Here is a 27,561-nt window from a genome sequence, read left to right on the forward strand (position 1 = left end):
TTTCCTTCTTTTTTTGTTTTCCTCTACCTTTTCCCCTTTACTCTTCCGCATCCCTCCAAACCTTTTCTGTCTTAACTAGTTAAAATATGAGGTTGCATTATTGAATAAATTGTAGACTTTCGTATTTTACTTTTAATAGCACATGGGTTAAACGTTAAGGCTACTTGGCCTACACAAAACAAAAAATAAAAACAAAATTAATCCTCCGTTGCATTGTACTTGTATATATCTCAATTGCTTTTTCTGTTGGATGAGGGCCTCACATGAGGAAAAAGAAACAAATTCCACTGCCCTAATTATTGAGAAATCATGTGAATAAATTATCTCCTGTCCTTAGTTATTCTCTGTAGGGAACCAGGATACAAAGCATAAAAGGGTCTCTTCATACCTGCTTCGTATAAGCGTGGGATATGTTTTTACTAAGAAGTCCGAGATGTTCCTGTCTGTAAGGTCTTGGAGAATTTCAGTGCTGCGCTGTATTCTCTGGGGCAATAAGACATTTGCATTAATTGCTTTGGGATTTGAGGCCTTACAGTTTGTGAAACTGCTTGTTCTTCCCCAAAAGTTATTTATGGACTAGCTGGTGGAAAATGAAGCTACCAAAGAAAGCCCTGGCATCTCCCGTGTCCCCGCATCGATGATGTGGGACTCATTCTTGATCCCTCTCTTTTCTCCAATTCATTGACAAGACAGGATAGCTCTAGCTCCCAAATCAATCTCTAGTACATCTGCATCTCTCCATTTTCACCCCTATCACCGTAACCCAAGCCTCTACCTACACCTCGCCTAGACCTCTACAGAAACTTCCAAACTGGTCTTCCCGATTCTACTGTTGGCCCTCCATAAGATATCCCTCACCCAGAAGCCAGATTGAGCTTTAAAAATGTAAATCAGATACCCCAGCCACCTTGCGTAGCACACTCTAATACACCCTAGGATCAGATCCAAATTCACTACCAAGGCTGATACAGCCTTCGTGATCTGGCCCTGCCTTGCTCTCTGGACTCACCTGCTGTCACTCTCCTCTTCCTTCTCACCCTCCCCGCCTATTCTTCCTGTTTCTCAAATGTGCGCCTCATTCCGGAGGCAGCTTTGCACTGGTGGTTCCCTTTGTCTGAAATGCTACCTGGACAACCTCACATAGTTAGCTCATCATCATTCAAGCCTCAGCCCAAATTGTATCCCTCAGAGAGGTACTTGGTGTTTCTAGTCACTCTCTATTATAGTACACTGTTGTGTTATCGCCACGTCCTCATCTGAAATTTTCTAATTGATCTGTTTACTTGTTTTTGTCTGGTATACCTGTTTGATATAAATTCTCTGAGTCAGGACTTTCTCTGACTTGTTAGCTGTGGTGTCCTCAGCACCCAGAATAGTACTTGGCATACAGTAGAAACAATAAATTTGTGACATAGATGAAAGAATTCAAACAGTACCTTACAATTTACAAATAACTTCAAAATACATCTAGGATCGGAAGCTAGTACTCAAAAGACATTGGACTCCATATCCCATGATTTTATATACATGTATACATATACATACATATACATATACATATACATATACATATACATATACATATATATATATATAATTATAGTTGACATACAATATTGAGTACAGCATAGGGAATAGAGTCAATGGAATTGTAATAGATATATATAATGTCAGAGGGGCAATAGATTGGGGGAGGGGGTTATCACTTTGCGAGGGGTGAAATGTCTAACTATTACATTGTTTTGTACACCTGGAACAACAACAACAACAAAAAGACATTGGAGAGTTAAGAAGCATGAATGTGGCCACCAGGTGGCACTATTACTTTAAATTTGGGAATACATAGTGTTTAGTTTCTGGTCAGAAAATCTTGGGTAGCTGAGGGAATTTTGGGTGGTGTTAAAACCACCATCATCACATAACATTCTCATTTTTCTTCACTTTATGACTCGCCCTCCCATGTTCCCATTTGCTTCTTCAATTCACTTTCTATACCTCGTTCTTCTCTCTAATGCTAGGAGGAAACTAGGATCTACTGAATGCTTATTGTGTGACAGGCACTGTGTTAAGTGTTCCACATACGTTATAATATATCCCTTAATCCTCATACCCTTATGAAAGAGGAACTATTACTTTAATTTACAGTAGTAATAAACAGACAGAGAAAGTGAGGTTCAGCAAGGTTAGCAAACTTGGACCATGTTGCAGCATTTGCGGCTGGTTGACCTAGGATTTGAACCTACATCTGTCTGACTCCATAGCCTTCACTCTTTTTGCTCCATCACCAAGTTTCTCAAGCTGAGACTGTCACCCAGTGGGAACTGTCAAGCTCCTCTGGTGGAATCTAGGCTGGAACAACGGCTGGTGTCTGGGACGTTTATGATAAACTGTTTTCTAAAAATTCTGTTAAATAAAATACTCCTGTAACTAGAACCCTATGTATTCTAGAAGTCAGGGATGGAGCACTTCCGCCTCAGGACCCACCACCAATCAAACAATGCTAGGACCTCAAAGAAGGGACCTCAGAGAAGATTGCATCCCCCACCCTGTTTTCCAGATGAGGACAGTCTACTACCTCTGAACCAAGCCCGTACATACTCTCTGGCTTAATTCCAGGCTGAATGAGAAAGTGTGTTTGAGTGAGTGGGTGTAACTATGAGAGTGTGTGTGTGTGTGTGTGTGTGTGTGTGTGTGAGAGAGAGAGAGAGAGAGAGAGAGAGAGAGAGAGAGAGAGAGAGAGAGAGAGGAAGAAGCAGCTTCTGTACAGATGGGTGACGTTCAATTTTGCTCCCAAGAGAGGCATAAATGATAAGGCAATGCACAAGCGAAACAAAATCATAGAAATGCTTTGCCTTTCTCCAGGACTTTGGCTGTAGTGGCCTGTTAAATTTTTTCCCCCCAGAGACCGAGGACTAAGCATTGAAAATAAGTTTCTGTAAGCTAGACAGGCAGCTGTGCAGTTAGGATTCACCGAGGAAATGGAATCTCTACATAGCTACTCTTGCCTTCCCTCGCTGCCCTAGCCAAGAACTCAGGGTGCATTGTCACAGCCTCTGTGTCCTGAGGCTGGATGTATTAGAGTAGAAACAGCCACAGGGGCTCTCAACAAACCCAATAGAAGTACAATTTCATCTTGGGGTACAGAGAATTGGGACAAGCTCCCCGAGTGATGCTGCAGTGGCCGAGTTATGATTCAAGGGGAAAATAATCGTGCTTGAGAAATATAAAGGTATATGCTTTTAGCACATAAAAAAAGAGAAAAGAGAAAGATAAGATGCTCATAAACACAGAATCATTTATAAGCCAGGCACTGTGATTGATGATATGGTAGAATTGAGTTGTCCCCATTACCTGCTCTGCCCTTCTGCCGTCTGCCATTGTAATAGACTGTTTTGTTGGGTACAAGGCCACCCAAATAAAGACTACAGTTCCCAGTCTCCCTAGACTTTCAGTTCTGGCCAAAGCTGTATAAGTGAAAGTGCTGTGTGGCAGCTTCTGGAAATCGTTCTTAAAAGATAGAGTATTTGCACACTTTGCCCTCTTTCTTTCTTCATCCCTTCTTTCATTCTGCTGCCTGGAAAGCAGATTGTGCCATCTTGGCCGAAGAGGTTGAGGCCTGTTTACTATGGAGGAGCAGAAAACAGAGCGTCTTGGACCACCCCCATAACTGTTACCTGAGAGGGAAACAAAGTGTGTCTTATTTTATCCACTGTTAGTTTTGGGTTGTCATCATTGAGTTGAATCTAATTCTAAATAATACAGTTTCTTTACCCACATTATTTCATTGAATTCTCATAATAATGCTATGAAATAAATTACAGTTATCCTCAATTTATAAGTGAGAAATTAAGGCTCAGAGAGACCAAGTAACCAACCCATGGTCTTCTGATGCCAAAGCCTGTGCTCGTGCCATTATGTCACACTGCCTGTCTGGGAATCATTCATTTGTTGGCAAATCATTAGAGATGACCACGTAAGGGCCCACTCTGTGCACGTCAGCTGGGGGGTCATTGTCAACCCAAGACAAAGGCCCCTTCTGTCTCTGAAAGCCCCGGGAGGAGCTCACTGATATATTCTGGAGTTCAGAACCCCAAGAGAGAATGCTACTCAGAGCCAAGATTGTTGCTGTCCCTGCAAAACACAGGTTGTTGGCTGTGTGTGTGTGTTGTGTGTATGCGTGTGTGTTGTGTGTGTGCATGTGTATGCATGTCAGTTACACAGCACATGGCAAGCTTCTTAATTAAGATTGTTAATAAGTGTGCAAACATATATGCATTTGAATGGACACTACAATATTGTTTATAATGGAGAAAACTGAAAACCCACAGGTCCAAGAATGGGAGATTAGTTAAATAAATTAAAGTAAACCCAAACAGTGAGATAGTATGCAGGCTTTAAAAAGGATGATGTAGATGTGTATTTGACAGGGACATATGTCCATAATGTGCTAGCAAGTGAAAATAGCAGGTTTCGAGACAGCATTTTGAATATAATCCAGTTTGAATGGATAAAAACCAAATGTTATTGGTGGTTGTCTCCGAGTGATAGGATGATTTTTTCTTCTGACTTATCTATATTTCCTATATAATTTTTCTATAATGAGCATACTTGACGCATAATTTTTTCAATGTTTAAAGATATTTTCTTACTAGATTGAACAGGAAGTAGTTGGTGGAAAAGGAAGCTCTTGGTCAATGACTTCCTTCCAGTGGCTGCACAGGGCCCTCTGGGAAGCCCCATTGAGAGAACCCAGAGCCTCCTTTAGCCCTTCATTCAGCTGTCAGTTTGAAATGTTAGCTGGCTAGACACTCAGGAGGCACAATGTATCTCCCCCAAGCCATGCTTCACAGGCAGCTTCAGGGCCCCTGGTTTCCATGGAGGTCATGGTACCTGAGGGGGCGGGAGCCCGCCTGCACCCTGGGGGCATTCGGGGAGCATGGTGAGCTTCTCTCTGGTGCTGCACTCGCATGAAGGTGAGGGGTAGTCTGGCGTCCATTTCTGCTTCTGGAACAGCTGGGTGACGTTCACGGACACAGAAGGGGTCGTCCAGGGGGTTGAGTTGCCACAGGGGTACTCCCTCATGGAAGACAAGAAAATATTTCACAGTCAGCTCGAAAGTTGAGAGAGCTCCCTAGAAATGAGACATCGTGCCCGATTGTCTGCGTCACAGCCTTTTCTCCTTGTCCTCAGACCCACGCGTTTTCTTCTTACTCTCTTACGGGTTAGTTTGTGCTCAAGAAACATGAAGACGAGGAAAGTATTTTGAATCACTAGGTGTGGGGCTAGGGAATAGTCATCTAGTTTGTGGATGGTTTTATCTCTTTTTTCTCCTCTGGTGGCTCTAGTGGTTAAGAGAAGAAATAAAAGAGGAATGTGAAATTAATCTATTTTGGTCCTTATCAATAGCTCTGAAAAATACTGGACGAAAAAGCATTAAAATTGTATTGACCTTTTAAAATTCTTGGTGGATTTCAACTGCCCTCTGCAACGCCCTTCTCTATACTTACAGCAATAATGGAAAGTTGGCCATATTTGTAATTAATGCCATCTAGGTTCAAATACCCAACAGCACATCTCCCGTCTCCCTCCTAACCCTGTTCAGATTCCTTTAAATAGGTTGTGGGAAGCATATGTCAACTTAGTATGGAACTTTTAATATTGGAAATTATAGAACTAGAGAGTTGTCCAGTGATGGAGGGGCTTTTTGAGAGGTAGTAAACACCTTTGCATGCAGGTGCTGAAGGAGAAGCTGGGTGAGTGCTGGTCAGGGAGACGGAAGTGTCTGTGTAATATGGAGCAGGATTGAGTTGGGGCCTCTCCCAGCCTTGCCACCCCGGGACCCCACCATCTGGTCTCCCAGGGCAGCTGTTGCACAGGGCAGGGGTGCACAGGGACTTACGGAAGCCACTCTTCCTTTAGGCAGCGGTTGCCAAAGCCTGGTTTGTTCAGGAGGACCTCTGCAAGTGCTGCGAGCCGCTCATTGCCCGGCTGGTCCATGCTGGACAAAGTGAGAGGGGCTTACTCAATGGACATGTGACTAGGACAGAGGGACAAAGCAGTCAACATGCAACTCGACAAGCATCTTATTGAGTGGCTACTATGTGCCAGGCATGTACACAGGGTACAGAATGCTATGTTGGGGTGGTTATAGGTCTCCTGGAAAGGGGGTAGGCTCCCTGAACATGCCTAGTGATTTGATGGCATATTATGTCTGGATCTGACAAAGACGGAGCTTCAAGCACTCACCCAACCTTTACTTTCTCTTTCCTTATTCCTGGCAATTCTGCTTGTCCACTGGGATCACCTTTCCCAAGTGGCAGTTCCCTTAATTTCCTTTCTGAGGGTGCCTGAGGACTCCAACCACATTGGTGACTGTCCCAGGGAGTGGGAAGGTCAGAGCCCCACCAAGCAGCATGTGACCTAGGAGCCTCGGAACCCGTGGAGGCAAATGATGACCTCTGGGGACGAGTCTACACACCTGAAGAAGGTGTACTGCTGCCCATACATCCAGGGGTGAAGGGTCAAAGCAGGATAGTCACCAAAAGAAGGGATGATGATGGAAAGCATCAGAGCCAAAAACACAAAAGTGGCCGGAAGCACAATCTGTGGGAAAATAAACATGGCGACACGGAATACACACACACACACACACACACACACACACACACACACACACACTTATCCTGAAGCCTCATAACTGGGCCCTGGTGGAAGCTCAGGCTTCTGGGGAACATTATGGGCGGCACGTGCAAAGGTCAGATGTGTAGGAGAAAATGGAATGATCTGGTAACCACTGAAGAATGGTTGAAGCAGGCCAACACTGCACACTGAGTAGGCCAGTGTTTAGCCAGAGGTGAACAAGAGTTTCTTTTTCTAGAGAAAAAAGCATAAAAAGAAAAAAAGAGGACAACGAGTTGGATATGTAGGGTCATTGCAAAAATGAATGAAAACATGACTTTACCCTTCATTGTAAAAATAATATTAACATGTTCACTATTATTCTATTTTCTCTGCTAAGTGAGGTCAAATACTTACAGAAAAGTGTTGTGCTAACCAAGAATCAAAATGAAGGTTGAGAAGGAGGAAACAGAGCCGAGAGAAAACTTAAAGAGGGTGCTCCCTGCTGCGTTTGAGCCCACATGCACAGAAAAGCCTGGGAGAGGATGGAGAGGCCAGGAGAGGGCAGGCAGGCACTGGCCGCGAGCCGCCAAGCCCAGCCAAACCCTTCAGCAATACCTGGGCCAGGAAGTCCTTGTGGCTACGGGCACAGTGGTGGAATCTCTTGACCAGCAGTGCCTGCACGTGTTGGATGACGAGCCGAGCTCCCGTGTGGAGCCCCGAGGAAGGCTGGCCCTCGGCAGGAGGAGCTGCCTCCGCAGAGCAGGTGCTGGAGCCCTGGGCAGTCTGTGTGGCCTCCTTGCTAGGATCCAAACAGGGGTGTCGCAGGCCAATGGTTTCTTTTTTCTGCTGGGTGCTGCCTGAGAGTGAATTAATAATTTAGAAAAACACGCACAAGGTCTGAATCTCATATGCTATTTTTTTCTTACTGCTTTGGTCTTCCGTCCATTGAAGTCAGTGACAAAATCTCAGGCCAGGGAGGTTAACAAACTCTTAAAATTCTTTTTTTTTTTTTCAGTGTAAATCATTTATAGACAGAATTGCCTGAAATCACTTAAAAATTCTCTATGAAAGTTAACGAGAACAGGATAGACCTAAATGCATTGACAGAGGTCTAAAACGTATAACTAAATTTAAAAAATGAAGTTGCAGAACGATATGTGTAATAAGATCACATTTATGTTAGCGAGTACATATATCATATACAAAGAAACATGATATTTTATACGCACACATATAACTGCCAAGCTCTGAAAGATTGCCCACCTGTTGACAGAGGTTAACACTGCAGGTAGAGCTGGGTAACGGATGGGGGATGAAGTGAGAAGGGTGATTTTAGTCTTCTTTGTATGATTTGAAGTAGTGGAAAGACTAATGAACTAGGTGTTAGGAGACCTGGGTTTAAATCCTGACTCTTACTAGATAAATTTGGCTAAGTGATTTATCTACCTGAATCTGAGTTTACTCATCTGTTAAATGAAAATGAGAACATTTCACAGGGTTGTTATAAAGATCAAATAAGTTAACACACGTGAATGTGCTTTATCAACCATTGCAAGTCGTCAGTTATGCTGAAGCTATAGTTTGTCATTACTGTTTAATATTCATTTGCAGAATGTGTTGTTGGACATAAAGGGAAAGCCTGGGGAATCTTTCGTTGGTCCCCAGCTGCTTTCTTAACCCTTCTAAAGTATCCCAGGACAAGGGCAGCTGCAAAGGGGGTTGCATCAGCTCTGTCATCCTTTCAGCTAGTGTTCTCAGGCACCTGCGATGCAGCAGGACGGGCTGCTCAGAGGGCAGAGAACTCCAGGCTCACTGACTATGGGATGCCAGAGTCCTAGTTCTCTAGTCTATTTTCTCCTGATGTGGGCTCAGATTTGATGTCTGCTGTGGCCGGCCCTCCCTCTGGACCCCTGCTGCCTCTTATCATGTCTATCCCTGATGCCCCCATCCAGCCTGGAGTCCACTCTCCTAGCCAGAGCCAAGTTCACAATTAGAATCCCAGTTTGTCCTGACTCTGCTGCCCTCTAGTGGTCACTGGCTGTGAGCCATCCCCTTGAGAAGTGGCACTGACCTTCTTGGTACCACACAACATGTGACCCCAGTGGACAGGTTCCTTTAGACTCTGCAGACTAGATCAGAAAATGTCATCCTCTAAAACTGAGCCAATTCAAAACAGATGCATTTAGCCATCTGAAAACTGGAAGACAGTGAGAAGTTGGTCTCCTGGGTCTTAGATTTGAAAGCTGAAACCAGGGAACAAGACTCAGAAGCCTGTGACTTTAAACAAGTCACCCAAGCTGTGTGAACTCAGTTTCCCCCAGGCAGGGCTAATCCCTGCCTTATCCACCTCATGAGATTATAGTGACAACCAAATAAAACAATGCATGTTAAGTGCTTCCTAAAGTATAGAGGGCTATACAAGTTTGAGGTAAGAGATGATTTGTAAATGTTGAAATTAGGGTGTTGTTAAATCTTAATCAGAAATTGTATACTGGGTTAAGACTTGGCATGTATTAACTCATTTAATTCTCTCAACAACCCTAAAAGGTCAATAATATTATTCCCCTCATTGTGCAGATGAGGAAACTGAAGTGCAAAGATGATAAGTATTTACCCAAAGCTACTCAGTCAGCAAATTATGAAGCTTGGACTTAATGCTTGTGGTTATTCTTAACCACTATGCTTGACTATCTCTTTGGAACATTCCATTCTAGCCCAGGCTGAGCAGTCTTCTGATGTGTAATTCATTCTCCTGAGAGGGCCTAATTACTAAAAAGAAGTATTCTCTGCAGATGAAAGCCCCAACTCTGGAATCCAGCAGAGCTTCTGAAATAAATTAGCATATTTTCATTCTGATCTTGGTTAATGTAAGTCTTTGACTTTGGCTGAGTCGAGAGAATTCAGTTTCTGTGTCTGCAAAGCTGGGAAGAAAACCTGCTGCCCTGTGGTGTGCTGCTCCCATTTCCTCCCAAGGACTGCCCTTCGCTCCCCACTCTGCCAAGGTGGCCACCTCTTCTGGCTACCACACAACCTACCTGGGTCATGGAGCACATCCGGGCTGGAATATTTGACCATTGGAAGCTCTAGGCATAGCTGACAAATAAACTTCTGGAATCACTTACGAAGCAAGTGAAAACCATATTATCTCAAGGGCTGGCACCAGAGATGCCACAGGGAGAAAACAGTTGTTGCATAGGAAAACAATGCGATATGCCACATTGGGTAGAGGGAGGTAACCAGTGGCAGGAGCCCGAGGCAGCAAAGGAGAATTGCCACATAGCTTTGCAGGAGAGAGGAACACGAATGGGGATAAAGGAGCCAGGGAGATGGTTTTATCAGGGTGGGTGGATGCCTGTTGTTCCATCTGAAGTGCTGTGGCAGGTAACTTCTCCTACATGTTCATCTGCCCACCCCCACCCTCCACAGTAAAGTCTACTGCACTCATGAATGCTGTGTGCCTTGGGGGTTTGGGTAGAAATCACAGACGCGGCTAGATGGTACTGAGGTTCCCATATATAGACGAGAGTCCCCCGGAATCCACCGGAATTATGCTCCTTGCAGTTTCAAATTTCCACAGGGCACTATGGGAGGGTTCAGAATAATTTTATCTTGATCTCAAAGCGGTCAGGGGATCCTAGCTGGCATCTGGGTTGTATTTACTGTCACCATTATCTCTAAGGACTCTGCAGGCTATCACTCACGCAGACAGGAGCCAACCTGAGGCCTGGTGGAGATAAGAGGGAGGAGATGAGGATGGTGACGTGGCAGGACCAAGAGACATGGAAGTGGGATAAGAAGCGCAGGGATGGGGGAGCTACCCGTCTGATTCATCCAGTCTTCCCTCCCAGACCTACCCCCATTTGTCCTTCAAAAGAACCAAGAATGCCAAATGCCTGTTATTTGGGGGTTAAATAAATATTATGGAGGACTGTTTGTCTGCTTTGCTGTTTCATGAATTTTTCCTTAGATTTTCAAGATAGAACGTAGGGGAGGGATGTGGTGAGGGAATAAGCTACAAACTCCAGCACCATACCAGTGAACAGAGGTCCTGAATCAGAATCCTCTGTGACCTTCAGAAATATCTGTCAAGAAGGAAAAGAGAAAGAATTTGGTTTAGACATTCCCTCTCTCAGAAAACCCTAAGCCAAGCTCAATTTGGGGGGGGTATTGCCTCATAATGAGAAGAAAACACATCATGACACTTTGTCTAAGACCACAGTCTTCTATAAATACAAAAGTGTATGCACATGGTGACCACAACTAAAGAAAACGTGTACATATGGACAAAGGGCAGGAGAAAGTAAGCCAAACATGAAGATAGTTGTCATGCTTGGGTGGGGCTTATGGCTTTTTGCCTTTACAAAACTTCCCTCTAGTGTGAGACTTTTACAAAGAACGACCTCTTCTGGTACCTGACAGAAACCAGCTGTGATCTCTGTCTTACCTCTTCCAGAGGAGTGTCAGAAATTCCAAAACTGCTGAGCCCCAGGTCAGCCAGTGTGTCCTCCAGCTCTCTGAAGAGGCTGGCATATGCCCTCTGCTTGAAATTCTTATTTGGAAGAAGGAAAATCAGTTCTTGACCAATGCATTCCACCAGCTTTGCCTCTGGAACATGGTGGCGAACCACATCCATCAGCTCATTCACATTCCCTGGGACAAGAAGAAGCACGGAGGTCAACGCTGTTTTCTAGAACCTGGAACACTGTGACTTTCTTTCTCCTCCCATTTGAGGAAGGGGCATTTTGTTCCTCAGGAGTGACTCTTTTGGAGGGCTGACACTCTACAATGTCTGTTTTTAGCTTAGTTGGCCCTCTGATGGGCACTGGAGAGAGAGGGAGATGGAACAAAAGTGCCCCCGCTAACCAGCTGTGCAACCTTGGGAGGTCATGTAACACCTCCGTGCCAGTTTGTTCAATCGAATGTTCTGTCCCTTACAAGTTATGCAACATTGGGTAGGTCATAGCCTAATCTCTTCATCTGTGAAAAGGGGAAAATAATGGCATTGACTTAATTGTTATCTACGAGGCCTAGATGAGTTAATATACATAAGACATTGAAAATGCTGTGCTTGGTGCACAGGTGAGTATTAGCTGCTATTGTTAGGATGAACATTATCTCAGGTAACAAAGCCCTCGTCATTATTGCTGCTTGTTTTTATTCACCACAGCCTGAGAGTTGAGTCAAATTGCTTTCATTTTCCTGGTCTGGCTCAAGCTATAAGGGACTTGCCCAAGGCACATACCTGGAACTGGTAACTAAACTGAGCGAGAATTCCCCTTCCTAAATCACACACCCAGGCTGGTCTCACTTTTTGGAGGACTGTGCCAATTTCCTTGTGACTGCACCAGCCTCCTCAAAAAAAAAACAAAACACAAAGAAAACCCCACAAAAAACAAACCAAAAAAGTAATGCCCAGCTCAAAGGAAATGAAGAAGGGGGTTGGGAAGCTGTGGAAACGGACCACGGGGATGGAGCATGGACTGCAAAGCGTGGGGCGTGGGGCAGTGTCCGGTATCAAGTATTGACCCCATACCTGCATACAGTCAGAATTGAGTTTTATGCACAAGCATGTGTTACTTTAAAATTAAAAATCTAATTTAAAAAAGTTTAAAGCATGCATTTGAAGAGGCAGTTCCCTAGCCCATTATCTTGAGAGGCAGGTCAAAGGTAAAGGGATTTAGGAGGCTCTGAATCCAGCTCTCGTGTGTATTACCACAAGTAGTCTTCACGGGTCAGGATTATCCAGTGGGTTCCTTTTCTTTCTTTAAGACATGACCCATGTGGAGGGATTTCGTGGCTTTCAACCCCAATCCTTCTGCCTACCTGGACTGGAAGGCTTGTTTTATGTCAAACCTGCAAGCTGGACACAATTGTCTTTCGTTCAGAGATGACTTCATGCAGAGGCCGAAGGGCTCCTTGCGTGAGGAAGCAGCTCTGCCCTAACAGCTCTCTAGGGGTCACGTTCATTGTTCTCTTAGGAAGGAAATCCAACCTGAAGCTGCTGGATTCCCAGGAATTGTGTCTTAGATGTGTGTGTCAGCCTCTACAGAAGTGGTCCTTTAGGGCAGCAGGGCTGCCAGCGTATGCCAGGAAGGGCTGTGAGTGAGTTATGGTAATGCACGTGAGGGGAAAGTCTTCCCAGGAGTGAACTGGGGATTAGAATGATCTCTGATTTGGGGCAGAACTACTTACTGTGCCTCTCACTATTCATAGCATCCCTATTCTATTCCAAGAAAATAAAACTTTATTTAGAAATAAAGGAATATTTTTTTAAAAATCACCCCAGATAGCAGGCTCTGTTTCCAACTTGACTTTGGTACACCACAGTAATTAGTATTCATTTTGAAAAATTATCACTTTCCTGACCAAGATTTGTCCTGGGAAGGAACCTCAGAAAACAGGGAGGAACCCACAGCAAAGCAGGCTACGAAAACAACATAGAAATGTTGTCCTAAAAGGATGTGTCATGCTCACCACAGGTTCCGCCAGTGCAAAAAAAGGTCAAGAGAGTAAATATGATACGACTTTGGGCATTTTCCCTCAAATTTAAAGCATAGTACATAAACATTGTCTCATTTTCTTGTTTTGCATGATTTTAGTTTATATATTCCTCAGATTTAGGGGAAAAAATGTGCTAAATAGGAAACTTTGTTTTTCTTTGATAAGCAGATACTTTCGTGCTTCATTAACCTGGGTCAGTCTACAGGTTTAATTGTGCTCCTATGAATATTTAGGTATATGGGGTGTGTGGTATTCCATTTGCAAAGACAGTCCAGAGGAGAGTTGGGAGGTGGGCATTAATGGAGAATGGAAAGAGTTTCTGACAAGCACTCTGGGTCCTTGAGGTCAGAATGCTTCTACAGTGACAGCCTCTCTTCTGCATTGCCCTGGAGGTGGGGGCACCCCTTTGGAGGTATAATGCACCCTAACCCAAGGAAGAATTGCTGGAAAACTGGTAAATTGAGAGGAAAGTTAGGAGGGTAACAGGGATGTGCGATATTCCGCAGACTTGGCACCCACTCAGTGCAATCTGACTCTCTGGAAAAGTTTACTGTGAGAGCCGTGCAGCATCGTGGCTCCACCTGGCATCTTTAGAAGCCCATCTCTCGGGCACTCTGGAATGTGGCCTGGGGCAGGCCAGGAGGACCCCAGGAATGGAGGCTTAATTACGGTCAAGTGCACAGAGTGACAAAGACTAGAAGCCTCATTAAAGGGAGAGAGCCTTGGGTCCATGACTTTTAAATCCTTTTGGGAATGGAGGAGGAGAAAGGAGCTCAAAGAAAAAGATAAGCAAATGCATGACGTGGACTTGAGAAGTACACACAGTGTTCTCTCTGCTCCCATTAAAATGCGTGACAACAGGAGGCACACCCAACAATACCAAGAGATGACTGCCTGCTGCCGTCCTTACCATCCAAGACTTGTTCCGGAGTTATCTCATCTACATGGGCTGGACACCTGATGGAGAAACGCTTAGAGGCACAGCTGCAGGACCCCTACAACAGATGGACACCAGTCACTTCAATGATAGCATCTCCCTGATGTCGACTGCTGTCACCACCGTGCCTTATTTGTTTCTCACCAAGTGTGGTCCACACATTTTCCTTCACGGTTTTAATCTATTACTTCATTGGAGCATTTTAAAGGTGCGACTATTTGATTTTATCCTGCAGAGTGTGTGAGTCAGGCACAGAGAGAAGCAGAACCTCAAAGGATCCCTTTGGCTTGTCATTACTTATGTGACAGACGTAGGTCTGACTGTGCGAGACATTCTACCCCGCCCTCCCCATGGATGTAGGCTGGGCTGTGGAAATCTACCCAGGGCAGGAAAACCCAGAAGCAGCCAGACCCTTAAATGACAGGGGCCAGACTCATAAAAGCTGCTACAATATAGTAATTGTGACAACTTGAATGTGAGCGATGACTATTCTCAAGGAGCCCAGAGCACATTCATAATACTTTATCTTATTTGTCTTCACCAAATCCTAAGAAGTGGAAGCAGAGACTATCTGTTTTATTTTCTGTGTGCAAAAACACCAACAATGACACGAGTTAAGTCATTTGCCTTGGATGACACACTTTGTCTATTTTGCGGCCCAGATCTGAACCTGGGTCTCCTGACATGCCGAGGAGGTCTCTGCTGGTTGGTATTTTTTTGGCTTATTGTTTTTAGGTTTTAGTTCTCAAAGAAGCCTTTTCTTGGTTTTCATTTGCCAGTGGCATTCGGGTTTAATTAAGGAACATAAGTGTTGGAATGGAAAACGGAAGCTCAAACAATCACTCTCCTTAAAAAAGTATAACCTTGCAGAATAAGACATTCACTTCTATGTCACAGCATACAACGTGCGTGGTTTATTTAGGATTCTGGAGTACAATAATCTCAGGTCACTTAAAACTAGTGGTTTCATTTGGGGTAAAGCATCTGTAGGAGTGTTCAGAGTGTCAGTTTATCAAAATCTACAGATGGCCCCAGAAACAAAGAGATCGATTCTGCCAGCTGGAGCCTGATTTGGGTAGAAATGTCCAGAAGGGCAGTACCGCACTGTGCATTCCTGCTCAACCAGCATGGACTCTTTCCCTGGCAGACACATACCTCACAGCCTGTTCTCTGGCTCTGGATGCTTTTCATCTTGCGCACCAAGGTTAAGTAGAAGCCCGTGCCAAAGCAGTTCTTCAGGAAGAGAGGGGTGCCCGAGCAGTAGAGCCTTCCCTGGGAAATGATGGCAATGCGGTCCCCGAGGAGATCAGCCTCATCCATGTGGTGAGTGGCCATGATAATGGTCCTGCCTGCAAGGGCAGGGGTCGGGGACTCACCGGCAGGTCTGGGCCAGGCTGGATGGGGGAGGACATACAGCAACCTCCCCATTACATGGGTTCATAAACTGCGAGTTAATAAATAAAAGCAAGTATTCTGCAGCAAAGTCCAGAGTACCAGAATAATAATGACAACAGCTAACACTGTGCAGCCTCCTCCAAGGGGTAAAGCGCTGTCACATACAGTACGTTTACATCAGGCACAGGACCTTATTCAAATAAATCACCATATATGGGACATATTTATTATTGTCTGTCAGTGTCTACTGAGTTCTCTATATATAGTCTCTGTATCATTAAGCACAGCATTTATAATCTTTGCAAAACGCGTGCGCGTGCACACACACACACACACACACACACTTTTATACTAGCTGGAAATGTCATTAAAAGAAAATGGTAATGGGGATTCCAGGATGGCAAATTGACCACAGGAGTGAACCCACCGTCAGCTCCGCTTGCTATCTCTTCTGGATCTGCACCCTCTGCTTGGAAGGTGCCATGATACAGATCGAAATGTCCCATTTTGAGACCTTTCTATCTGCAGTAGTCTTCTGGAGCACTGAATATGGGCATATCGCCCACACACCTAGCCCTGGATGGTCATCTGACAGCTGTGGAGCTTCTTGGGATGTTTGCAGGTGACTTGGGTCCCGTTAGTCAAAGGGGAATTTCACACAGAGCTGTACCCACTGTTCCAGGCAGAAGGGCTGCAAGCTGAGAGACCTTTCTAAAACATGGGTAAATAGGCTGTTCCATCCTTGACTCTACTTACATTTGTGTAAAAATCGCAGGAGGCTTCCACGGGAACTTAGATCCACCCAAGTCACTGATAGAGCTCCATCTACGTATAGTTATGGCTGTTACTATCCTGACTTTCAAAATGCCAGGTGTGAGAAAGTGGGGACCATAGATAAAGTCTCAGTGAGAGCACAGGGCACTGAGCAGTGGCCATTACCTGAGCGATACTTCAGGAGCAGGTCCCAGATCGAGCGTCTCGAATAGGGGTCCACCCCGGAGGTGGGCTCATCCAAAACGACCACCTTGGCCTCTCCTACGAAAGCAATGACAACGGACAGCTTCCTCTGCATGCCACCTAGAGGCACAAGGTAGGGGGTGTCACAGGGGCCGTGGAGGGCAGGATGAAAAAGGCCCTGGACAGGCAGCGTAAATGGGGGGTGCTGTAGTCGGGCAGTGGTTTGACGCTGCCCCCTTATATGTTTATACAGCATTCAAACCCTAGTGGTGTACAGGTCTCTTTAAATGCAGAAAGGGCAACCCCTTCCTCTTAGGATGAGAACTTTTGAAGGCTGTTCTCACATTTTTAATTCAAACACATAAACATCAGAACAAATGTAGCCCAGGCTGCTATGTTCCACGTGGGAAATGATGGGGAGGGCGGTGCTCATAGATGCTCAGAATAAGTTTAGAGAGATATTCCAACTCTTAGGAAATTTCCGGTTATAAGCCTACACACACACACACACACACACACACACACACACACACACACGTGCGCGCACGCGAGTTCTGTGCATTGGGAAACAATGGACGTGCCATCAGCAGTCTTGTCTTTTTCTGACTCCAAGCACCTGAGAGGTCCTGAGCTTCTTCATTCCTCTTGTGGTGGAGGCCTGTGTCCTCCAACATGGCTTCCATCTCCCGCTGGGCTGCATCCCAGGGCTTCCCTTTCAGCTGGGCATAGAACAGGATGTGTTCAGCCACCGTGAGACTATGGGGATGGAGCAAGAAGAAAGGCAACAGGCTCAGCAATTCCACTTCTACAATTTACCCTGCAGAAATAGCTAAGCGCAAAGATTTAGCAATCAAGATGTTCGTCATGGCGTGATTTACCATACAAACACAAAACAAAAACAGACCCAGCTGAAATAGCTAATAAGAGGGGACAGCTTAAGTAGTACCTTTATACAACAGCATAGTCTATAAACATTAAAAAAAGTATTTTATAGAAGAATGTATAATGACACGAAAAGATGTTCATGACATCTTAGTTTAAAAATGCAATCACGCTTTTTTTAAAAATGGGAGGCTACAAAATTATTTGTAGCGTTTTACTGTCTTGTATAATTTTAAAATATATATGTATATCTATCCATGCACAAGAGAAAGTTCAGAAAAATTATATACCAAGGTATTAATAGTGGTTATCTCTGGGTGGTGAAATTACAGGCGACTTTTGATTTCTTCATTTAATCTATATGTCCTTTCTTCCTTTCTTCAGTGATTATATATAACTTTTTAGATAAGAAATAAACATTTGGGGGGGAGGGGAAGCAACTGAAAATCTTCCTGAAAAAGTCAGTTTTTAGTGTCTAGCTTAAGAGGGAAAAGGAACAATGATCTCCTCTCTTGGTCCCTGAGAGGGAGTACTTCAGGGCTGAGCAAGGGGCCCAAGGGCTGGCCACCCTGTCAGAGAAAAGGGGTATCACTCTTCTGAGGGGGGCACCTCAGCTTCTCTGAGCCCCACAGGCACAGTCCCATGCTCTGAGGGACACCTCTCTTGGCAAGCAGTACAAAGGACCTTGAACATGGGGAAAACCCAGTAAGCGTATTGCCTCCTGTTCCCAGAGCTGGCATCCCTGAGGTGGGCCTCTAGAGAACATGTGTGCTGCAGGGCAGGGCGGGGACAAGGCTTGGGGAGGGTCTCAATTCCTGTCCTGCTTACTGGTGGAACAAGACGTTGTGCTGGGGACACATGCCAAGGCTCTGCCGGACTGTATCCAGGTTGGCTTCAATGTCCTTTCCCCCAATGAGCACAGTCCCTGATGTCGGTGGCAAAAGACCCGTCAGGATGGACCTGCCGAACGCAGAAGTCAGTGTCAGAGAGGATGGCCCTTAGGAGCACCCCAGTCACAATCGAACCCAAACCATCATTAGCTGTGGGGAACCAACAGCTCCTGGTGCTCTAGGGACTCCATGAAAGGTATTCAGTGCATGGGGCGATGCTTTGCCTGATGTCACCATTATAAAACATAGAGGGAGGGTCTTAATGAGAAGCCCAGCCATTCAATATGTATTTGCTGATTAATTGATTGAAGCCAGGCATGAGAATTACAACCAGCAATATCATCTTTGGATCCAAAGCATAAAGAACCCAATAGTAATGTTTGTCTTTTTTGTTGTTGTTGTAAAATGAGAGATAATGATGCCACATCATGGGGTTGTTGTGAGAATTAAATGAGTTTATACCCAAAAAGCACCGAGAACAGTGCCAGCAATAAAGCAAAACTCAAAAATATTCTTTTTATTCAACATTGTGTTTCAACCCCCAGGGGAAGTTGCATTTCAGCAGTCGATGAAGTAATGTCTTCGCCTGTGAGAAGCCTTGGGGTCCTCGATGGAGCTTTAGGCAACCTGACCATATTTGTCAACAAGGAGAGAAATGAGACGGACTTAGTGCTGCCCCACCTAGCTCTGTCCCTGAGTTCAGATACTATCTCAGGCTATCTGAATTTGTATTTAAAAGCTGAAATCTCTGTTGATCAACCACTAGAGGGAAACAGAACCAAGTATAATGGCACCAGCCCCACATTCCATTCACGCTGAACCGCCCTCGGAGAACATTCCAGCGCAGGGTGTACACTGCTGTTCCTTCCTGGGGCTCTGAAAGAAGCCAAAGGACTTGAAGACTGCGTATCACATGGGTTCCCTATCCCTTGAGAGGGCCGCCTCTGCTGCTCCTTGGGAAACCTTAGCTGTCTACGTTCTCCTTCTCAGCAGATGGCGCTCAGGTCCCTTAGCAAAGGGAAGGAAGCTTCCTGAGCAGAGGGGCCTATGTCTAGTCTTCATCGTCCCTGAACTTGGCCTTCAATCACCAGGTTATTAGCCCTCTAGAGACTGCAACTTTTTTACTTTCTCCAGAACTACCACCAACCCTCATAGGTAGGAAACATACGCTCTTTGAAAATAAGTAGAATTTACAGGCTGAGTGTATATGATGGTGAAGATGATGATTTTATCACTTCCATCCATGATAGTAACATTGGAGAGGTGGGGGGTGGGGGAATACGCTTGCAGTGTCAGAGACCAGAGATAATTGTGGAAGGACCTGGCTCTTGCCCCCACTGAACCATTATGATTTGGTGGCCTCGGGGAAAGTCACTTCACCTTTCTAATGTCCACTTCCCTGGCACACAAAGGGGGCAATAAACGTACTTCACCTCCCTCTCCAACTTCTTGTAAGGATCAAATAAAACAATATATGTGAGGGAGCATTGAATACTGAAGTGGGACACAAATATAGAGCACATTTTTGTCACTAAAATTCACTGGGAAAGAGTAGAATACAGCTAATAGGAAAAGAATGGAATCAGAAAATGACAGGATGGAATGGCCAGCCAGCCTCTTTGCCTGAAGACTTACAAGGTGGTGGTTTTTCCTGATCCATTGTGACCAAGGAATGCAGTGATCTGGTTCTCATAGAAGGTGATGTTAAGATGGTCCACGGCTGGCCTGCCACAGGGCTCAAAAATCTTGACCAGATTCTTCACACATACCGCAGGAACCAAGCCTGGAAGCTCACGTTCAAAGAAGGAGTCTTGGAGGGAAACAAATGAACATGAGGTAAATATGACGTCTTAATACCCCCAAATTCTTTCTTCAGACCTTTGTCTTCTGCCTATAATTTCACCTGTCCCCATGGCTTTAGCTATGACCTTTATCAGAACAACTACAGAATAATATTAGTAACAATAGTACCTAACATTTGTTGAGCAGTTACGATGTGCTAGGCACTGTTTTGAGTGCTTTATATAGATGACCTCATTTCACCCTTTGAACAGCCCTATGGGGTAGATATTATGCCCATTTTTATAGGTTAAGAAACCTAAGACACAGAGGCATCAAGTGTCCAATCAAAGTCACAAGGTTCATCAGTGTCAGAGCTGGGATTCAAACTCAGAACGTACTCACTGTCTATATGGAGAGTCGGCCCTAAACTCAGGCTTCAGCCCCAGGCCCTCACTTCCAGCAGTCTGTGGGGTATTTCCTCATGGATTTCTGGCAGCAGTTCAAGCTCCTCATCTTCTTCCCAAAACAACAGTTTCCTTCAGATCCCTTCTTGGATCTGCTTTTCTCTTGGTCACCTTCGCTCAAACCTTCGAGGCAACTTTGACTAAAGCTGACTTCTTGCTCCTCAGACTCCAGAGTTTCTCCAATTAAGTGGGTAGGACAGCCCACTCATCCTCATCACTGTCCCTCAAACTCAACCCCTCCACTTTTCTACCCCCACATTGCCCTGCACTGCAGACCCTCATGACCGTGATATCACCCTCTTCCTGGCCTCTAATCTCTCCCTGCTTCAGTTCACTCTGCACAGCACTACTTGTCATCTTAGTATTATAATGCGAGCAAGTATTCCCCTGAGAAAAACATCCCAGTGGTTCTTCTCTCTGTGCCTCCTGGCCTTGCCTAGAACAGAGAGATGGGACCAGCGCCAATGCTCTGATTTTCAGCCTTGGAATGCCATTCTGGGAGAAGGGTCTTCCCAGAGGCACTGCAGGCCGCAAACCACTTCTCTGAGGATCTGCAGGCCCCTAACCTCAGCTCTGTGAAATGGCACCTGGGATGGGCACGGAGGCCGGACCCTCTCATACGACGCTGGGCAAAGTCCGGAGGCTAGGCTCCTTCTCTAAAGCCAGGGTGAGGACAGCATTTTAGCATCCACAGGGAAATGCATGGAGAACGTGGGGGGAAACAGTACAGCACTGATTCACGAGGGAAGCCAAGGGGAGCAAAGGCCAGGGAAACACTTGCAAACCTACTTCATCAGTTCAGGAATCATTAGGTAACCTCTATGGTCAGGAAGGGCTTTTGATGGCTTGAATGAATGGGCTTCTTAGATTTGTAAACCACGAGTGAAGTCAGCAGTACTACAGTCTCTTTCCCCCTGTGCACAGAAGCATTTATTTTTGTCTTTCCTTATAGCTCATATCCGCCTTAAGTCCCAGTGACCCAAGTTATTGTTCTTGCTAAATCCTCGGAAGTCAGCACATTTGTGCAACTCACTTGGGATTTGCCTAACAAGGGCACAAACACACCACATACTTGGTATTTGCTTTCTCCAGGAAATATGCGTTAATGTCTGGCTGGCCCATTCATTCCACGCACGTGCAGCTGGACCCTAAAGAAGCTACCAGGTTTAACCCTTGTCAACAGAGAGAGTCAGTTTCCTGGGTTCCATTTCGCCCCAGTTTTGCTCAGGCCCTTTGCAGCATCCCGAGCCTTTTCCTTGCCTCTGCGTTCTTGACTGAGGTTTTTACCATGTATTCCTTCTGGGTGCTCTGGGTCCTCCATTTCCTCTGTTATGGGTTCTGTCTTTTCCAGGGTCCTTTCTTCTCTGGTTGAACACCCTGCACCAACCAGAAGCCACTGTTACTCCCCTGGTGAGAGCTGTGAGTCAGTAATGGCAGGAAAGGAGGGGAGGACAGGCGATAGCAGTTTCCTACCATAACTGGAAAACATAGTTCCCTCAAAAGGCCAAGTCAGCACTCCCAGGGACCAGGCACAAGCTGGTCCCATCAACCTCTGGCCTGTGGGTCTGTGAGGTTCTGAAAGTGGCCGGCGATGCCCCTAGCAGGCTGGATTGTGTGACCTTTGCCCGGCCCAGAGGGAGTTTTATAACAGGAGTTTCACCTCATCCTTTTAACATGCCAGGAGGGGGTCACAATGTCAGAAATTGTGATTTTTAAAAACTAACAAAACCAAAATTGAATTTGAAATGGTTTACTTTTCCTTAGCTCAACAACAATACTTTTCACTGCCATCGCAAACATGTCAAAGTCATAGTAAACCTTGAGTAAAAGTGCGTGCAAGGTGATATGATGGGCAGCCAGCTTAATTTACAGACTGAGAAATGATTTACCTGAGAAATCCACTTTTATGGACAGTCAAATATTTTGGGATTAACATCACAGCTAAGCATGGTTGAGGTACAGGTTCGCACAAATTATGAAGTATGGTGTAAACACACACATGCCACACACACACACACACACACACACACACACACACACACACACAGAGGCATTTTTTTGTAACCTTGCCATTTGGTTTAAAAGGACATCAGGACATCCTGGAAGGGGAAGAGAAGCAGGAGAGCAAGTCAGCCAGAGAGGATCGCAAGGGCAGAAGGAAAACGCTGTCTCCAAGCATTAACCCTCCGGCCTCGAGGGCACCCACTTGGGCAGGATGAGGTTTGAATGCAGCAGCTGTCAGGACCTCTCTGTCCACGCTGCTCTCAGTAGATTTGCAGGATGTGTGCTGGAATGGCAAGTAATGAGCCCGGTGACCAGGGACCCGCCCCCTCCAGTATTTCCACTTGTGCTTCCTAAATGATTTTTAAATCTATTGCCCACAGATCTTTGATCACTTTATTAGCTATTACATTGTACTAACATGCAATAAAATAGCAGGGGGAAATATTCTGATAGTTTAGTCATTGGAGTGAGTTCCTTGTCCAGAAAGTGGGTCCCAGTTCCAGATTTTGTCCCAAGTGACCGATGGGAGCTTGGGCAGAACACTGGATGACTCTTGGGTTCCATTTCTTAATCTGTGAAAGGAGGGGGTTAGGTGGAGAAACTCAGCTCTTTTTTGATTTTAGAGAGACTTGAGGAATCTATTTGAGTCTAGCCTGTGAGACAGGTGAAAAATATTTGGCTCCTGTTGGCAACAATATGTGATTCATTTTTGAAGGAGCACATTTGTCTTAAGATTTTTTTAAATTTACTTTTTTTTTTTTGAGAGGCAGTGTATCTGCTGAGATTGTAGAGAAGAAAAATAATAAAACACCCACAATATCTGGGCATAATAGTCAATGAATAAACCATGTTTCCCTGAAAATAAGACCTACCCCGAAAATAAGCCCCAGTTAAGATTGTCAGCCAGATGGACGCATTCAGCATGTTATGATGATGTTCCAGAAGAAGATGGCATGACTATATTTGAATAAATGTAGATTGTTGTACATGAAAAAATAAGGCATCCCCTGAAAATATGCTCTAATGTGTCTTTTGGAGCAAAACTTAATATAAGATCTGGCCTTATTTTCGGGGAAACACAGTATTGAAATTAGAAAAATTCCAGGGACACACTCTTGTGCTGAAAATCCCCATTTATGACGGATTATAACTTTATTATAGCAGAAATTTAAAAGTTTATAGATAGACAAGACAGACAAACCAATGTAATGGAAAAATACTGAGCTGTTGAAGTGTTGTTTGCTTGAATCATTGAAAAAAAAAAAAGAAAAGAAAAAACCCACCAAGCCTTTTTAAAGGCCCTAGGTTAATCCCCTAGAGAAAACAAACATCTAACTTCTAAGTGCTTAAAGGATAAATCCTGGCCCAAGCCCAATGATACAAAGGAAAAAGTAAGTAGGTGAGGAACAAACAGATTGGAAAGTTTGTTTCCAGAACCTCTCAGCTTCAGGGGAGTCCCCAGCTCTCAGGTCAGGAATTTGTCTGCCTTCTCATACCTCATTATAGAATCTGTGGTTTTCCCCCACTTCTAGAACTCTCCCTCAGCCTCCTGTCCTGTTTAGTAGAAAGGTAAATTTTATCTAAGATGCATTCTGGGCAAATGGCCTTTTAACCTTCCCTAGCCACCACAAAGCTCAATACAAAGGGATCCTCTGGGAATTTGACCCAGCCTCTGGCTGGGTCCTTACCTTAAGAGAATGAATTAATTTATATGTTGAAAAGGTAGAGAGAAATAAAAATAATAATAATTTTAAAAAAACAACAGAAGGGGAGGCAGAAGATAAGTGCAAATTTTCTTTCAGGAATCTGTGGATCTCTTTGCTTTAAATTGAGAAGCTGCAAAAGTCAATTGCACCCTGCAGTGGTTTGGCCTTATTTTACTGGGGCAACTTAATCCACTGGGCACAAGCTGTACAGGACACAGGATCTGTCAATGCCCAGCAACTCACCAAAGTTGGGTTCCCGGAGGCTGGATGGTGGCAGAGCTCCCAGGAGGCAGCAGAGTAATCAGGAATCAAACACTTGACAGAAGAGCCACTTGTGTAATCCATGCATATCCCACACATAGGCAAAGAAGCTAGTTTCAAACATTAAAGTTTGGGGAATTAAAAAAAAAATTAAATTAAAAATACTCACCTTCACCACCAAGCCAATAGGACTCTTGTAATAGGAAGTACCAAGGAAGTGGGGTTCCATAGTCCCCTAAAAAATAGACAGGCAAATAAAGAGAAAAAGTCCAAGTCATCCTGCATTATGACAGTTCTATAAAATCTAGAATTTATCTATCTGAACCTCAAATTGTCACCATAGATATTTACACTGCATAAGCCATTGCACGGCTATTCATGGGATACCACAAAGACTACTTACTCCTTCCAACATATTGTAATTCAAAAGGTCATGTTGCTTTGGGTGGGACCAGCGATAGCAAGACTTGTTGACATTAGTTTTCTAAGAAAACATTTTATTAAAGAATTTAATCAAGACCTTTTCAACAATTACCAGATAATAATAATGATGACGTTTGTTAGATGCCCTTTCTGTATCAGGTATTACTATAAGTGCTTTCCATGAGGATTAAATAATTTATCCTCAAAACAACCCTAGGAGATAGGTAATAGCAGTATTCTTGTGGATTAGGAAACCGAGCCACACTGAGTTTGAATCATCTGCCCAAGGTCACAGCTACTTAAATAGAAATGCAGGAATTATAACGCAGGTAATCTGGTTCTGATACCACTGATTTAAGCACCCCATTCTGCTGGAATGATCTGGGTTTCAAGGAAAAGACTGCCAGGTTTCTAGCCCAGTTTGCTTAGCAAGCTTTGCTCCCTATAAAACGTTGATTTTGCAAGAACACTGCCTTTGCTTATTTAATAGTTACCCCATGTTTTATGGCCACGGTTGAACTGTAAGCTCCTCCAAGGCAGGCCTGGTTCTGTCTTTTCCACCTTTTCCCAGAACTTGGTGTTGAGCTAACACACAAGTGCTGCTCAGTACATGGTTGTCGAACAAACGAAAGCTTTAGCTTGGCTAAAATAAGCTCTTGAATTGTGCATGAATTTCATTCTTAATCCAACTGGTTTTTACCTATTACATCTCCTTGTAATGGCCAGTGAAAAAAACACTGAGGCTGGGAAAAGTCAAATGTATTGCTCAAAGTCACTGTTATGGGTTGAATTGTCTGCCCCCCACCCTCAACATGGTTATGTTGAGGTCTGTGGTAGAATACAAAACACACTTAGTCTTTGTCCCCAGTTTCTGGCATAGAGCTCCTAAAACCCTGAGACTTTCTTGAGTGATAGGATTGCCTTCTGTTACTCATAATGAGCCCCTTTCTCAACCACACCTGAATTTATGCTAATGATGTGACTCCATGGGTACCCTAGATAGCTTCTTGATGGAGTCTGGTCACCAGGAAGTCAGAGCTTGTAAAAAGAGGATGGGAACTTTGAGCCTCACCCCCTCCCACCCCTGGGGAGGGGAGGGGGATAGAAGATGGGGTTATAAAAACTTGGACAGGGAGATTCAGGGAGCTTCCCCGATGGTAAGCATGTCAAGGTGCCAGGAGAGGGTAGAGATGCCCCTGGAGAGGGTAGAGAAGCTGCACACATCACCCCTCCCGTACCTCACCCTACACATCTGTGCCCTTTGGCTGTTCCTGGGTAGTATTCTTCATTATAACATTGTCATTGTAAGTAAAGCACTTTCCTGAGTTCTGTGAGTTGTTCTAGTGAATTAGTGAACCTGATGGGGGTTTGTGAGAACCTCTGAATTTGTCGTCAGCTGAACACAAGTGTGGGTAGCCTGGGCACTGAATGTGCAGCTGGCATCTGACATGTGAGCAGTCTTGTGGGACTGAACCTGGGGGGTCAGCACTAATGCTGGTCAGTTACTGTCAGAACTGAACTGAATTGTTGGACACCAGTTGATATCGGAGAATTGTCTGGTGTTGGGAAAAGTGATACATTTAGTATCAGAAGTGGTATCAGAAAAAAAAGACACCAGAGTCCTAACTCCTAGAACCTCAGAATTGTGGCCTTATTGGAAATAGAGTCGTTGCAGATGTGATTAGAGGAGATTAAGTCATACAGGAGTAGGACTGGCCCCTAATCCAGTATGACTGGTGCCCTTATTAGAAGATGGCCACGTGAAGACAGACACATAGAGAGAACATCACGTGAAGATGGGGTACTGGAGTGACGCATCTACAACCCAAGGAATGCCAAAGACTGCTGAGAATCCACCAGAAGCTAGGAAGAGGCAAGGAAGGATCCTTTCTCCCCTGTATGTTTCAGAGGGAATGTGGCCCTGGCAACACCTTGACTTGGGACTTCTAGCCTCCAGAACTATGAGATAATAAATTTCTGTTGTTTTAAGTCACACAGTTTGTGATTCTTTGTTATGGCAACCCCAGGAAACTAATACAGTCACACAGCGAGGATCCAAACCCTGGCCTCCTGACTCAGCCTAGTGATCTTTCCCCTATTTCAGGCTTGCTGCCGACATATTTCTGCCAGCACAGGCTGCCCTGAGATGATCTAGAGCTGTGAGTTCATCCCTTTCCAGGGACCAGACCCAGCCTCTCTCTCCCCTGCCAGCTCCCAGCCACGGTGTCGAGAGCCAGCCAAGGACGCCAGGGCACAAGGTGGCTGTTGGTTGGCTTGGAGACCATCAGATGGAGGTGGGACGTCTCTAGCTACCAGGAAAGACTAATTCGAAGGAAAATCTGATTTCTACACAGCAAATCCAAAAGTATGCAAATAGCCCATTTTGATTTAAGAGCTGATTTTCCATGTTGCAGATGAATCGGATATTTACCCACCAAAAGTCAGGCACTACTTTGGGCACTGAAATTATAACAGTGAACAAAACAGACCGTGGGCCTGCTCTCATGGGCCCAGGTTCTACTAGGCATAGAGTCAATAAACAAACGCATGAAGAAATGTCACGTCAGATGGTGATTAAAAAAAAAAAGGAATAAGGGGACAGGAGCATTAAAAGAATGTTATTTGTATAGGGATTTAGACATTTCAGTCTGGAAAGATCCCAGTGATAAAATGACATTTGAACAGAGACCTGAACAAAATGAGGAAGCAAGCCTGCAGAGGTGTGTGTGTGTGTGTGT

At 44.7% G+C, this 27,561-nt stretch overlaps 1 protein-coding gene across 10 annotated transcripts in view; it reads right to left on the minus strand.

Moving 5' to 3' along the window:
* Window positions 1–27,561, minus strand: part of ABCA4 (ATP binding cassette subfamily A member 4) — a 111,792-nt gene that overhangs the window by 53,914 nt on the left and 30,317 nt on the right. For 8 of the 10 annotated variants that reach the window (XR_016018664.1, XR_016018663.1, XM_088791340.1 and 5 more), the window contains exons 11-25: window positions 24,570–24,635; window positions 21,717–21,806; window positions 19,819–19,993; window positions 18,122–18,253; window positions 17,028–17,167; window positions 16,394–16,531; window positions 15,215–15,408; window positions 14,033–14,117; window positions 11,066–11,271; window positions 10,655–10,703; window positions 7,237–7,478; window positions 6,479–6,603; window positions 5,900–5,998; window positions 4,891–5,077; window positions 389–483 (exon numbers count right to left, since the gene is read on the minus strand). Coding sequence is in view for 8 of the 10 variants with exons in the window: in XM_088791340.1 (XP_088647466.1) it covers window positions 389–483; window positions 4,891–5,077; window positions 5,900–5,998; window positions 6,479–6,603; window positions 7,237–7,478; window positions 10,655–10,703; window positions 11,066–11,271; window positions 14,033–14,117; window positions 15,215–15,408; window positions 16,394–16,531; window positions 17,028–17,167; window positions 18,122–18,253; window positions 19,819–19,993; window positions 21,717–21,806; window positions 24,570–24,635 (2,023 nt within the window). In the remaining 2 variants the exon portion in view is untranslated. The remainder of the gene's footprint in view (window positions 1–388; window positions 484–4,890; window positions 5,078–5,899; window positions 5,999–6,478; window positions 6,604–7,236; window positions 7,479–10,654; window positions 10,704–11,065; window positions 11,272–14,032; window positions 14,118–15,214; window positions 15,409–16,393; window positions 16,532–17,027; window positions 17,168–18,121; window positions 18,254–19,818; window positions 19,994–21,716; window positions 21,807–24,569; window positions 24,636–27,561) is intronic. The other 2 variants (XM_088791342.1, XM_088791343.1) reach the window with 2 other exon arrangements.

The sequence above is a fragment of the Rhinolophus sinicus genome, chromosome 14 (genome assembly GCF_057876585.1).
Source record: "Rhinolophus sinicus isolate RSI-liver-muscle chromosome 14, RSI-T2T, whole genome shotgun sequence".
NCBI classification, from domain to species: Eukaryota; Metazoa; Chordata; class Mammalia; order Chiroptera; family Rhinolophidae; genus Rhinolophus; species Rhinolophus sinicus.